Raw genomic sequence first — 14,188 nt, 5'->3', positions numbered from 1 at the left:
GTATGAAGAAAGAACACTTATCACTAAGTCATCTGCCCGTTTCCAATTCAAGACAGTGAAACCAATTCAGGAACACAGAGATCGATATACGCATCTTTTATGCGCACGATAATGGACTTTCATAGTTTTAGTAGTGGAGGAGTTTTTTTCAGTATGGTTGGTGGGGTGCTTGACCACCAAATGTGGCTTGACTTGAGAATTCTATAACTGTTCTTTCTTTGATTTTTTTAAAATTCTAAATACTATAGTCGCAATGACTCTGTGAATTATCTTCACGTATGCCCCTCTCGAATGTGAAGTACAGTAGATGTGCAACCTAGCAAGTGCCAGTGGGGGGGTGGGGGGGGAGGGGGGGGGTCCTTTTTGACAGTTTGTAGTGGAGCAAATTCATTGTGTATGAATGTATTTTATACCCTGATATTTAATCTGCTTTCCTTTGGAATATTTTTTATGATTGAAGTTGAGAGACAACTTCCACAGTAGTATTCCCATTTTAGAAGGTGCCAAAAACATATTTATTATTAGATCTCAAGGTAGAAAATGCATTCTGAAATAATGGTGGTAATATTCATTTTATTATTAACTGTCAAAATGGATGTATTTCCATTGACACTTAGCCAAAAGTTGTTTTGATTTGGTGTAGAGGATTATATTATTGAGTGTCATTTGAATGTTGCGCTGATGGATGGTATTGGCCCAGATTCTTGCAGTCAGTAACAAATAGAAAGATTTAGCGATGTTCAATATCGATTGTGGCATCTATTTCCTATTAAGATGTCAGTTTCTTTCTGGTACCATCTGTAGAAAATCTCTGGTGTCTAGAAACTGTGAAATCATCTGAGGACTGATTGAAATCATCTGAGCACTGATTGAAGAATTCTCACAGATAGCAAAATCTGAGGTAAAAGGCAGTGATTATCATTCATTTTCACAGAGAATGAAATAAAGATTGGGACATACAAGTGGGTTTGAAGTAGAAGCTGTAATAATAATTTTTTCTAAAAAAGATCATTTGTATTATTTTTAAAATAAATGGAATTTTTATCTTGGAATGGAGGGAATGTTCCTCCAGACTTGTAAAATTAATTGTTTAGGGCCAGAAAGGTTGCAGTGATTATCAGTCAGTTTCACAGCGAATGAAATAAAGATTGGGACATACAAGTGGGTTTGAAGTAGAAGCTGTAATAATAATTTTTTCTAAAAAAGATCATTTGTATTTTAAAAATAAATGGAATTTTTATCTTGGAATGGAGGGACTGTTCCTCCAGACTTGTAAAATTAATTGTTTCGGGCCAGAAAGGTTGTTTAGCAGTTATGGCTAGGAATAACATTATGAACTATATTACATATCGTTCAACAAGTTTGTCAATTTAAATATTTTGATTCATTTTACAGGAAGTGTAATGCATTTTTAAAAATTAAGTATGTCAAATTATTGATTCTGCGCACTTGCGAAGTTTACAACAATGCATCCAGTGGAGGAGCATGGTTGTGACTGATAATGATTTCCATACTTACATATTTCACTGTGATTGTGCAAATACCGGGAGTCGTCAGTTTTACACCATCATATTCATGAAAGCTGACCATTGTCATCATTATAACAACCACAAATTCCAAACCATTAATTCTTCTAAGATTGTGCTCCGTTTTCTCAAATGAACTATTGACCAGGTTATTCAAGAAAATGGCTGCTTTCAAACAGGAACATCAGTTATTTGTCACATATTTTTCTGAGGGGGTAAAAAAGTACATTGTCCAGGTTGGATTTTCAGAGGGAGAAATGAAGTCTTAAATTAGAACCTTTTAAGATAATAGTAATCACTGCAGCAGTTTAAATATACTATGTCCGACTGAGCCTTATCTAACAGAAAGGAGTTCATGGAGTGCTATGTCCAAGTGATCCACTACGGATTAAATGCATTTAATCCTTTTAGAGATTGTCATACTATTTAAAGCTTAATTTAATCTTTCATGATGGCCGGCAGGTTCTCAAATGAACAGCTGAGCTCTGAAGAGTAGAATAGTTTCAGGTTATTCCCCAGTTTTGATTGTTGGTTCGTTCTGTTTGCTGCTTTTAATCAATGGTGGCAATGGGACTGCTAGAATTGGCCTTATTGCTTCTGGTTTAGGAAGAGGAATATCAGCAAGGATTCTGGCTGGACATTGCCATCCAAAAAATTTTGCTTGTGCTGTGCAGGTGCCAATGTAAGGTGAAGACATGTTGGGGCTTGGCTATGAATCCCCTCCTCCATGGTCAACTGTTCCTGACATTATTCACAAATGATTAATGGTCACTATGACGTGATATTAGAAAATCAAAGGAACCACAAAACCATATTGCAGCAAAGACAAACAGAAGTACAAACAAATATTTTAATGGATTTTTTTTTTCAAACCGAGGTACTCCACAAATGTGTGGCAGCAGGACCTTTATACCTGCAAGAGACAAATAGCATTAGAATGAAGAATAGTTCATAAATAGGAGGGATCAAACACGGGGGGGGGGGGGGGGGGGGGGGGGGGGGGGGGGAGAGAGAATGTGAGGCACACCTAAGAGGAGTTTGGAATGCATGTGTGTAGATGACTGGTTCCTGGTCAACGAGGTTGGTGAACTGCAGGCACAAGTCAGCACATGAGACCTGCACAAAGTGAAGGAATGGGCACTTAATATTTCTAGCTGCAATGTGTTTAGGAAAGATTAAAAAGGGAAAATAGAAGGAGGCCAGCAGTGCAAAAATTTTCATGTTAGGTGGATTGGCTGTGCTAAATTGCGCCTTAGTATCCCAACGATGTGTACGTTAGGTTGCAGGGATAGGGCAAGGGAGTGGGCCTTATTTTTTATTTGTTCATGGGATCTGTGCATCGCTGGCCGGGCCAGCATTTATTTCCAATCCCTGAGTCAACCGCATTGCTGCGAGTCTGGAGTCGCATGTAGGCTAGACTGGATAAGGACGACAGATTTCCTACCCTAAAGAACATTAATGAACCAGATGGATTTTTACAACAATCATTTCATGGTTATCATTAAACTTTAAATTCCAGATTTTTATTGAATTCAAATGTCACCATCTTCCCTGGTGGGATTCAAACATCTGGATTACTAGCTCAGCAACAATACCACAATGCCATTGCCTCCCCCCAGGTAGATGCTCTCTTGGAGGGTCAGTACAGGCCCAATGGTTGCTCCGTAGGGATTCTATGGTTTTATCTGGTAGTAAAGATACTAGTACACCATTAGAAATGGATGATGTCCTTGAGGGTTCAAAGGTGGAACCTATTTGTTTAGAACCGGGTGTATTCTGTAGACCAACTAATGGTGAGAAGGAGTTAGAGGAACAAATTACAGAAAGATGGAACAATTTTACATTGTGATAATGGGGAACTTCAATTACCCCAATGTAGACTGGGGAAATAACAGTGCAAAGGACATAGAAATGGAGGATTTGCATCGGAGAAATCTCTTGATCAGTATGTTGCCAATCTGCAAGTAAAAAAAGCACTGCGGGATTCAATCCTTGGGCACGAAGTGGGGCAGGTAGAGCATGATTGATAGGAGAGATATGGAAATCTGTGATCAGAACATGAGGTTTAGAGTAGTGTTGAAAAGGACAATGAACAATCAATGTGAAAACACTCAACTGGAGGAGGGGTAATTTTAGTGAGCCTAAAAGAGTTTCGTTCCAGCTGGATTGGAATTGAAGGTTGGCAGTAATTGAGCAATGGGAAGCCTTTTAAGGAGGAAGTAGTTCAGGTCCAGGCACTGCACAAGAGAGAAAGGAAGGACATTCAAAGCTGGAGCTCCTTGGATGACTACAAATATAAATATGAAGAAAATCAAGACGGTTCATAAAATTCAGGTTCCTAATTCAATAAGAGAATCAAAAATGTACAGGAGTGGGCTGGGAAAAGAAAGAATAGGGGCAAAGAAAGTGTGGACCATATAATCTGTACAGTACAGAAGGAGGGCTTCAGACTCGGTCTTCCTCAGCAAACAATAATTGGAATGAACAGATATGATGGAAAGAGGTGATGCAGGGTGCGATTGAGTGACGGAACAGTAACAGTGAGCTCAATGAGAAAGGGCATTCAGTAATACTAATTATCTTTATTAGTGTCACAAGTAGGCTTACATTAACACTACAATGAAGTTACTGTGAAAATCTTCAAGTCTCCACACTATGACGCCTGTTCGGGTACACTGAGGGACAATTCGGAATGTCCAATTCACCTAACAAGCACGTCTTTTGGGACTTTGTGGAAGGAAACCAGAGCACCCGGAGGAAACCCATGCGGACAAGGGGGAACGTGCAGACTCCGCGCGGACTGTGACCCAAGCCGGGAATTGAATCCGGGTCCCTCGCGCTGTGAAGCCACCGTGCTAATCACTGTGCTACCGGTCTGCCCATGGATGAGAATGTACTCCAATACATGAGCCCTCACAACACTTGTATGGAATATATTATAGACGGTGAGGCCTTGGGAAGAATGAAGGAGTGAAATCTTGATTTCAAAGAGGTGTTCAATATTGATTGTATCAATCAGACAGGATAAGTAAAGGGGAGACTTGGTAGGTCAAGTAGGAAATTGGGCCACCCTACAATGGAAAAAGGATAATTTGTGAGGAATGAAAATGCTGGGCAAGTTAAAGTAATGGGGATGTTTGTCAGTAGTGGAGTGAGGGGATGGAATATTTTAGTACCAGAGAGTCAGCCTTGAATGTTGCGAAAGAGGGTATAGAGCAGAGAACATCAACCGTAAACGATGGTGAATCATAGAATGGTTACAGCGCAGGAGATCTTTAGGCCTGTTGTGTCCGTGCTGCCTCTCTTTAAGAGCAACCTGCCAATCCTACCGTCCTCCTATTCTCTGTAGCCCTACAATTTCTTTCTTGTCAGATAAGTATCCAATTCCCATTTGAAGACCATGATTGAAGCTGCCTCTGCCATCGGGCAGTACGTTCCAGACCGCAAACACTCATTGTGTTGAATAGTTTTTCCTAATACCGCCTTTGCTTCTCTTTCCAGCCACTTCAAGGCGTGGCCCTCTGGTTCTCAACCCTTCCGTCAATGGGAATAGTTTCTTTCTATCTACTCTGTTGAGACTCCTCGTGATTTTAAACACCTTTAGCAAAGCTCCTCTTGACTTTCTCTAAGGAGAGTAGTCCTTGCTGTGACGATCTAATGACGCAATGGAAGCTCACATCCCTGGAACTATTTAGTAAATCTTTCCTGCACCTTCTCTAAAACTTTCACATCCTTGCTAGAGTGTGGTGCCCAGAATTGGATGCAGCACCTCCGGTGAGGCTAAACCAGTGTTCTATTAATTTCATACTAATCTAAAATTTCCCATAAATGCCATACTAAATGACATGCATCGCCTTTGTTTAAAACCAGCAACAAATGTTTTGTTTTCATACTGTTTTGGGCAGGAGTATTTGTTTCTCAGTCTATAGTCCATTAGTTGATGTCTGAGGATTGCGTATATTTTAGTATTCTAATTTAACATGCTTTATTTAGTAAATGCATTGTATTTGGACAAATGTGGCATAATAACTTGCATTTTAAAAAAAGCAATAATGTTTCTATCCATTTGATAATCTTGCATATATAAGGCATTTCCACTTTTGTTTCCAGCTGTGTTTCTCTTGTTATTATGTGGCTATAAATAATGTTTCTGGTTTTGCTCCAGTGTTTGGATGCCAGTCGACCCTGGCTCTGTTATTGGATCCTGCACAGCTTGGAGCTGCTGGGTGAGCCAATTGATGACCGCATGGCTTCCGAGTGAGTATACAAAGCCTAAGATCATTATTATTGTTGAATGCCTGCTGTTGAAAATTTGAGTTTTATATTTGTAGCTTGAATGGACCTGGTTTGTACTTGAACATTTTCACAAGTATCCTTGGCTGAATCTTGCAGTCCCTATTCCTTCCATATTGTAACAAGGCATAGGTTCACACAGTAACTGCTGATATTTTAGGGCAGGGGGTGGTATTACTGATTTGAGGGACCTAGAGAGACTCACAGTGTTAGAAAACTCAATTAGCAGTTTGGAAAAGAGAGTCTACATCTCCCACTATCAACTATTTATATCATCCACTACCTGGAGTTACCACTGACCGGGAATTGAACTGGCCTAGCTATGTAAATATGTGGCTATAAGAGCAGATCAGAGGCTAAGAATCCTGTGTTGAGTAACTCGCCTCCCGACTCTCCAAAGCCTGTTCACCATCTACAAAGGACAAGCCATGATCAAATACTCTCCACTTGCCTGTATCAGTACAGTTCCAACATTGAAGCAGCTTGACACACCATCCAGAACAAAGCAGTCCACTTGATTGTTACCCCTTCCACAAACATTCACTCCCTCCACCACTGACAAACGGTGGCAGCTGTGTGTACCATCTACTAGGTGCACTGCAGGAACTAACTAAACCTAAAGGCAGCACCTTCAGAACCCATGACCGCTACCATTTAGAAGGACAAAGGAGCATATACCTTGGAACGCCGACACCTGGAGGTTGCCCTCCAAGTCACTCACCTCCCTGACTTAAAATATATCACTGTTGCTGGGTGAAAATCCTGGAACTCCCTCCTTAACAGCACTGTGATTGTATCAACGCTTCACGGACTGCAGCAGTTCAAGAAGACAGCTCACCAGCACCTTCTCCAGGGATGGGCAATAAATCCTGTCCTAGCCAATGGTGCCCTCATCCCGTGAGTGAATTTTGAAAAAAGTCTACGAGGCTTAAAATGATATTTTATATCATCCAGCCATTCACTGTTGTGAAAGCAAAATAGGATAAACACAGACAAAATGATATAAGAATTGGAGGGGCATTGCTTGATTCATTGTTTCTCTTTCTCATGTCTTTCCTTCCCATAAGTTAGCTTATACAGGTGGCACAATAAGGATTGTGGGTTAAACAATGATTTGTTGAGCCGATGTGCATAACATCCTATTATGTCTTGTGTCAGAGGTAACATCTGATTGCAGTCACATTGCATCACATGCCCAGAAGAGGCTTCCAAGTGAAACTAAAAGTTGACAGTTTCTTGCAAGTTCCTAACTCTTGGCTTCATGGTTATGCAGTATGTCGGCCATTCTTAAAGTCTGCAGAGAGTGCTTATGGTTTGAGCTTCTGAATGGTGCTTGAAGTCAGTGGAAAATACTGTTGCTTCGATGCTGATGCAAACTCCAACCCATTATCTCTTTATTGTTGCTAAAAAGAGGTTGTTTGTTGAAGCCTTTTGTCTTCAACTCATCAGGACAATCACAAGAATATCAGTTTGTCGAAGCTTTTTGGCTTGAACTCATCAGGATAACCACAAGAATACCAATGTCAGTGGAAACAACAACTTTATACTGTATGAGAAGATTGGCAAGTGGACTCTGATTGATAGAGGTGTTGCCAAGGAGAATACACCAGTTAATGGTGACTGACAGTTAACTGTCAGGCATTGTTTGAAACTTTCAACTAGGCAACTTGACTCTGATTGCCGAGGAATGAACCAGCAAATAGCTGTCAATTATTTTGTTTAGCTGAAACAGGCGCAATGTATGTACATGGGCTTTCTGTCTGCAAAGGACAGGGCTCTTATGTATTCATATATGTAGCTTCCAGTACCTGTACATGCAAATGCACCACATTGTGAGCCTGCCTAACGATTGTAAATTGGCTGTCAGCATAATTTTTAGCACACCGAGGATTATTTAGCAAATGCCCAAGCGCAGAATCATATCTAATGTTGAACATGGTGTTTTGAGTTTTACAAGCACGGGCTGGTTGAGTCTGGTCTGTACCTTGCTCATTGTGAACAGTGGAAGAAACGTGCATTTTGAAATGATCCACCAGCCTTTGGGGACATAGGGCCTACATGCCTCATATCACACTGGCACTGAAATTCATAAACCACATCCTTCATTTGTGTGATAGGCAGAATGTCATTTTGGTTTGACGGCAGCATCCCCTAGTAGCGAATACCACTCATTTTACTCCTGTATAGTAGCAACTTCACGTGTTGCTCAATTTGTTTGAGATACTTTGCCCTTCCAGGGTAATCTGAGGTAGGCTGAGCACTTTTCAGGGCTAAAAGTGACGGCCATGAGTCTGATCATGAGGTTGTGCGATATACAGTATGAAATGATCTAATCAGGGTAGTCATTACCCCACAGGATGTTTTAGGTGGTCCCCATTTCAGCATCAAGCTTGCTTGGTGAGCAAATGGCTTGGGCCCTATTTGCAAGGTTGCCGATAAGGCCAATCTTGCAGTGGTATTAGAATCATAGAATCTAAGGCACGGAGAAAGGCCCTTCGGCCCAAACTGTTCCATGCCAACCAAAAAGCCCAACTAAGCCAACCCCATTTGCCTGCATTTGGACCATATACCTCTATACCTTTCCTGTCCATGTATCTGTCCAAATGTCTTAAATGTTGTCAATGTCCCTACCTCAACCACTTCCTCCAACAGCTCATTTCTCATACGTACCACCCTCTGTGTATAAAAAATTTTTTTTTTTTAAAGTTGCTCCTCAAGTTCCCATTAATCCTTTCCCCTCTTAACTTAAACCCAGGCCCTCTAGCTCTCGATTTCCCAAGCCTAGGAAAAAGACTGAGTGCATTTCACCCTATCCATGCCTCTCATGACCGTATACACTTCTATAAGATCACCCCCTCAGTCGCCTACCTTCCAAAGAAAATTTCTTGCGATTGTCCTAATGTGTGCAAGACGAAAATCTTTGACAACATTTATTTTTTTCAGCAATACTCAGTTTCTGCACTATCAAACGATTACATCATCTCTTTCCACTGATTTATACACATTTTAAGTCCCAGTGTATTCAAGTGAGTTTGGAGGATACTTGGAAATGGGTCGACATTTGCAAAATGGGTGCAACATTGGGTGTATTTTCGGATTTAGCTTCCGTGTTGTGTCTTGGAGGAAATTCCAGACTGTGTGAGTCACAGTTGGGAATGGAGGGCAGCCAATGCACAGGTATTTTGCATGGGAAATATACAGATAGTTCCTCTCTTAACTGAAATGGGTTGTTCCTGGTGATCAGTCACTAATGGGCTCTGTGTCAAAGTATTAAAAATCATTTATGCAATGGCAAATGACTTGAGAATGATTTGACGTTTTGGTCGTCTATCAGTTCACAATTACATTTTCCCCCCATTTAGCATGAGTCAATTCCTGACACGATGTCAAAGTCCAAATGGTGGATTTGGTGGTGGACCAGGCCAAGAGCCACATCTTGCTCCAACATATGCAGCAGTGAATGCGCTCTGTATTATAGGCACGGAAGAGGCATATAATGTTATTAACAGGTAAGCATTATTAAGGGATAGTACAAAAAATATCCTAACTGACATAAAATTGGGTTTTTATGATGCTCCAAACAAGAAAGTGTGTATTGTGTACCAAAAGGCAACGGGTAACTTGTATCCAAAATATGAGTTCTTCAATTTAGCTGGTATAAAAATAGCTGAATGCAAACATGTCATGTATGTCTCATATTAAAACATACTCCGTTGACATGATCCAACTCTGACTGGTTGCCATAATTTGGAAGAAAGTCAGCATTTTCCCCAATGTTGGATAGTAACCCCCAAGCATCTGGACCTAACATTGACACCAGCTACGATTGAAGTGACTGGATTAGCAGCCAGGAGCAGGAAATGGTGTTGATCACTCCCTCAGTCTATGGCAGCAAACTGACGATAACACCAGTGACATGTTGTGTTTTCATGTAGCTACCTGTTGTTCAAGGAACAGCTACTGCGTGTCCTGGATAAGTATGTGCCTGTCAGGCAGGGAGGAAGTGGTCGAACAAGGGAACCGTGGTTTACTAAGGCAGTCAAAACACTTGTCAAGAGGAAGAAGGAGGCTTATGTAAAGATGAGACATGAAGGTTCAGTAAGGGCGCTCGAGAGTTGCAAGTTAGCTAGGAAGGACCTAAAGAGAGAGCTAAGAAGAGCCAGGAGGGGACATGAGAAGTCTTTGGCAGGTAGGATCAAGGATAACCCTAAAGCTTTCTATAGATATGTCAGGAATAAAAGAATGACTAGGGTAAGAGTAGGGCCAGTCAAGGACAGTAGTGGGAAGTTGTGCTTGGAGTCCGAGGAGATAGGAGAGGTGCTAAATCAATATTTTTCATCAGTATTCACACAGGAAAAAGACAATGTTGTCGAGGAGAATACTGAGATTCAGGCTACTAGACTAGAAGGGCTTGAGGTTCATAAGGAGGAGGTGTTAACAATTCTGGAAAGGGTGAAAATAGATAAGTCCCCTGGGCCGGATGGGATTTATCCTAGGATTCTCTGGAAAGCTAGGGAGGAGATTGCTGAGCCTTTGTCTTTGATCTTTAAGTCATCTTTGTCAACAGGAATAGTGCCAGAACACTGGAGGATAGCAAATGTTGTCCCCTTGTTCAAGAAGGGGAGTAGAGACAACCCCGGTAACTATAGATCAGTGAGCCTTACTTCTATTGTGGGCAAAATCTTGGAAAGGTTTATCAGAGATAGGGTGTATAATCATCTGGAAAGGAATAATTTGATTAGACATAGTCAACACGGTTTCGTGAAGGGTAGGTCGTGCCTCACAAACCTTATTGAGTTCTTTGAGAAGGTTGCCAAACAGGTGGATGAGGGTAAAGCAGTTGATGTGGTGTATATGGATTTCAGTAAAGCGTTTGATAAGGTTCCCCACGGTAGGCTACTGCAGAAAATACGGAAGCATGGAATTCAGGGAGATTTAGCAGTTTTGATCAGAAATTGGCTAGCTGGAAGAAGAGAAATGGAGGTGGTTGATGGGAAGTGTTCAGACTGGAGTCCAGTTACTAGTGGTGTACCACAAGGATCTGTTTTGGGGCCACTGCTGTTTGTCATTTTTATAAATGACCTGGAGGATGGCGTAGAAGGATGGGTGAGTAAATTTGCAGATGACACTAAAGTCGGTGGAGTTGTGGACAGTGCGGAAGGATGTTACAAGTTACAGAGGGACATAGATAAGCTGCAGCGCTGGGCTGAGAGGTGGCAAATGGAGTTTAATGCAGAAAAGTGTGAGATGATTCATTTTGGAAGGAATAACAGGAAGACAGAGTACTGGGCTAATGGTAAGATTCTTGGCAGTGTGGATGAGCAGAGAGATCTCGGTGTCCATGTACATAGATCCCTGAAAGTTGCCACTCAGGTTGAGAGGGTTGTTAAGAAGGCATACGGTGTGTTAGCTTTTATTGGTAGAGGGATTGAGTTTCGGAGCCATGAGGTCATGTTGCAGCTGTACAAAACTCTGGTGCGGCCGCATTTAGAGTATTGCGTGCAATTCTGGTCACCGCATTATAGGAAGGATGTGGAAGCATTGGAAAGGGTGCAGAGGAGATTTACCAGAATGTTGCCTGGTATGGAGGGAAGATCTTATGAGGAAAGGCTGAGGGACTTGAGGCTGTTTTCATTAGAGAGAAGAAGGTTAAGAGGTGACTTAATTGAGGCATACAAGATGATCAGAGGATTGGACAGGGTGGGACAGTGAGAGCCTTTTTCCTCGGATGGTGATGTCTAGCACGAGGGAACATAGCTTTAAATTGAGGGGAGATAGATATAAAACAGATTTCAGAGGTAGGTTCTTTACTCAGAGAGTAGTCAGGGCGTGGAATGCCCTGCCTGCAACAGTAGTGGACTCGCCAACACTAAGGGCATTCAAATGGTCATTGGATAGACATATGGACGATAAGAGAATAGTGTAGATGAGCTTTAGAGTGGTTTCACAGGTCAGCGCAACATTGAGGGCTGAAGGGCCTGTACTGCGCTGTAATGTTCTATGATCTAAGATAAATCTGAGAATTTTGATCTCCCCTCCAGGAGTACCCGTTCTATCTTTTTTGTAATTTTCCGATTTTGAGGCTATGTGCCCATGACGGCGTGGGAATGGTGGCGTTTTACGACAGAATAAATGGCCACCGATCCTCCGTTTGGCTGGGGGCTAGCATCAAGGCAGCGTAGAGCACCCGGCTCCAGCTGCCGATACGCCCGGAGAATTGCCGGGTCCGTGGCCGCACATGCACACGGTGGCGGCCTACAGACCCGGCCTGCAAAATAGTGCCCCCCCTTTGGTCGGCTCATGAGCCCCGGACGACCCCCCCAACAGTGCCCCCAGCCCCTGTCAAAGTCCCCCTGCCCCTCCCCCGACTGTGGCGAGACTGGAGAGTCTGCAGCTGCCACGCCAAGTTCCCGACGGATGAGACCACACGCGACCGATGCCGTTGGGAACTCAGCCGGTCGGGGGCAGAGAATCGGGGGGGGGGGGGGGTGAGCCTCAGGCAATGTCCTGTGGCCGTCAATACGGCGTGCACCATACACTCCGAGTACGTCACTTTGGAGGAGCAGAGCATCACGAAAGCGGCACCGCTCTTGATTCGGTTGTGAACAGGGATTCTTTGGCCGATTGCCGAACGCGATTTCGGCGTCGGCGACCGGAGAATCCCACCTATAGTATTTTGTATTGGAAGGATAAATCCTGTTAATAAAAGTATCACTGTTGATACTTTTGTTAAATACAGCATTAGTATAACCCAGGTTTCAGACTAACAGTTTAGAATACAACAGCAGCAAGAACTGTGGCTGGAGATGGCACTGGTCAGACTCTTGGACTTCTTTTCCCCTTCCATCCTTGCACTTCTCTGATGTCAACCCCTCTTTCTCCCCACTCCATTAATTTCTATCACATATCCAGACTTCCTCACATGCACCCAGAGACCAGCCCACTCCCCTCCCTCACAATACCCACCTACCATCACCCCAGTGCTGCTAGAATTCACCCTTCTTCTCACACTCATAGAATCTGGGCAGCACGGTAGCACAGTGGGTGACACTGTTGCTTCACAGCACAAGGGTCCTAGGTTCGATTCCCGGCTTGCGTCACTGTCTGTGTGCAGTCTGCACATTCTCCCCGTGTCTGCGTGGGTTTTCTCCAGGTGCCCCGGTTTCCTCCTTCAAGTTCTGAAAGACGTGCTGTTAGGTGAATTGGACATTTTTGAATTCTCCCTCTGTGTACTCGAATAGGCGCCGGATTGTGGCGACTAGGGGCTTTAGACAGTAACTTCATTGTGTTAATGTAAGCCTACTTGTGACAATAACGATTATTATTATTAAATCCTACTTCGAGGCCATTAGTCTCTTCAACCATTCAAAGTAAAGTTCCTCCACAATGGTTATGCAGCTTCCGGGTAACTTGCAGGCCATATTATAGAGTTACTCATTATTCAGTGGTTGTGCTGTATTAGAGGAACTGTTACTTTTTTGTATTGCTAATGTGTGGTGAGGCTAGCTTTTGATGGAATGATGTCTGCTGATGGTGACCTTGAGATTTGATTTCCTTTCCAATCAACCATTGACTTTCAGGCACTGTTTAGATTCTTCTCTCGTGTGAGGAACCAAATATTTCTCCCCCATAAGCAAGTCCTTATTACCGATGGATTACCATATGCTGAATAATAAATTCCATTATACTGCCAATTAAAGACTTTAATTCAGTTTGTGTAACTAACATTCTAACATTCTGGGCATCACGGTAGCATAGTGGTTAGCACTGTGGCTTCACAGCTCCTGGGTCCCAGGTTCGATTCCCTGCTGGGTCACTGTCTGTGCGGAGTCTGCATGTTCTCTCCGTGTCTGCGTGGGTTTCCTCCACGTGCTCCGGTTTCCTCTCTCAGTCCAAAGATGTGCAGGTTATGGATTGGCCATGATAAATTGCCCTTGGTGTCCAAAAAGGTTAGGAGGGGTTATTGGGTTACGGGGATAGGGTGGAAATGAGGGCTTAAGTGGGTCGGTGCCGACTTGATGGGCCAAATGGCCTCTTTCTGCACTGTATGTTCTATGTCTCTGTCTATGACAAGCTATGTATCCCGGTCTGCAAACTAGAAATCACGTTTACTACTATAATTAGTAACAACCAGGAAAAACATATCAGATTTCAGTAGATTGCAAAAACTTCACTTCAATTCAAAATCAATAAAATAATTTTTTACTCTTTGTCATTACCTGTCAGACTTGTAACTTGGTCCAATGTCTGTAATGGAATTTTTTTTTGTGTGGTTGGCTATTCATGGAGTCTTTGGCTCGGATTTTGCATTAGTAATAATTATGGCTGGATTGTACTGCGGCGCAGTTAAATATTTAAATCTAGAAGTT

At 42.6% G+C, this 14,188-nt stretch overlaps 1 protein-coding gene across 1 annotated transcript in view; it reads left to right on the top strand.

The window, feature by feature from the left end:
* fntb (farnesyltransferase, CAAX box, subunit beta) overlaps nucleotides 1-14,188 on the top strand; it is a 145,936-nt gene that overhangs the window by 60,983 nt on the left and 70,765 nt on the right. The window contains exons 4-5 of the mRNA XM_072485483.1: nucleotides 5,692-5,783; nucleotides 9,182-9,328. Coding sequence (XP_072341584.1) covers nucleotides 5,692-5,783; nucleotides 9,182-9,328 — 239 coding nt within the window. The remainder of the gene's footprint in view (nucleotides 1-5,691; nucleotides 5,784-9,181; nucleotides 9,329-14,188) is intronic.

The sequence above is a fragment of the Scyliorhinus torazame genome, chromosome 2 (genome assembly GCF_047496885.1).
Source record: "Scyliorhinus torazame isolate Kashiwa2021f chromosome 2, sScyTor2.1, whole genome shotgun sequence".
NCBI lineage: Eukaryota > Metazoa > Chordata > Chondrichthyes > Carcharhiniformes > Scyliorhinidae > Scyliorhinus > Scyliorhinus torazame.
This window is presented reverse-complemented; position numbering and strand designations above follow the sequence as displayed.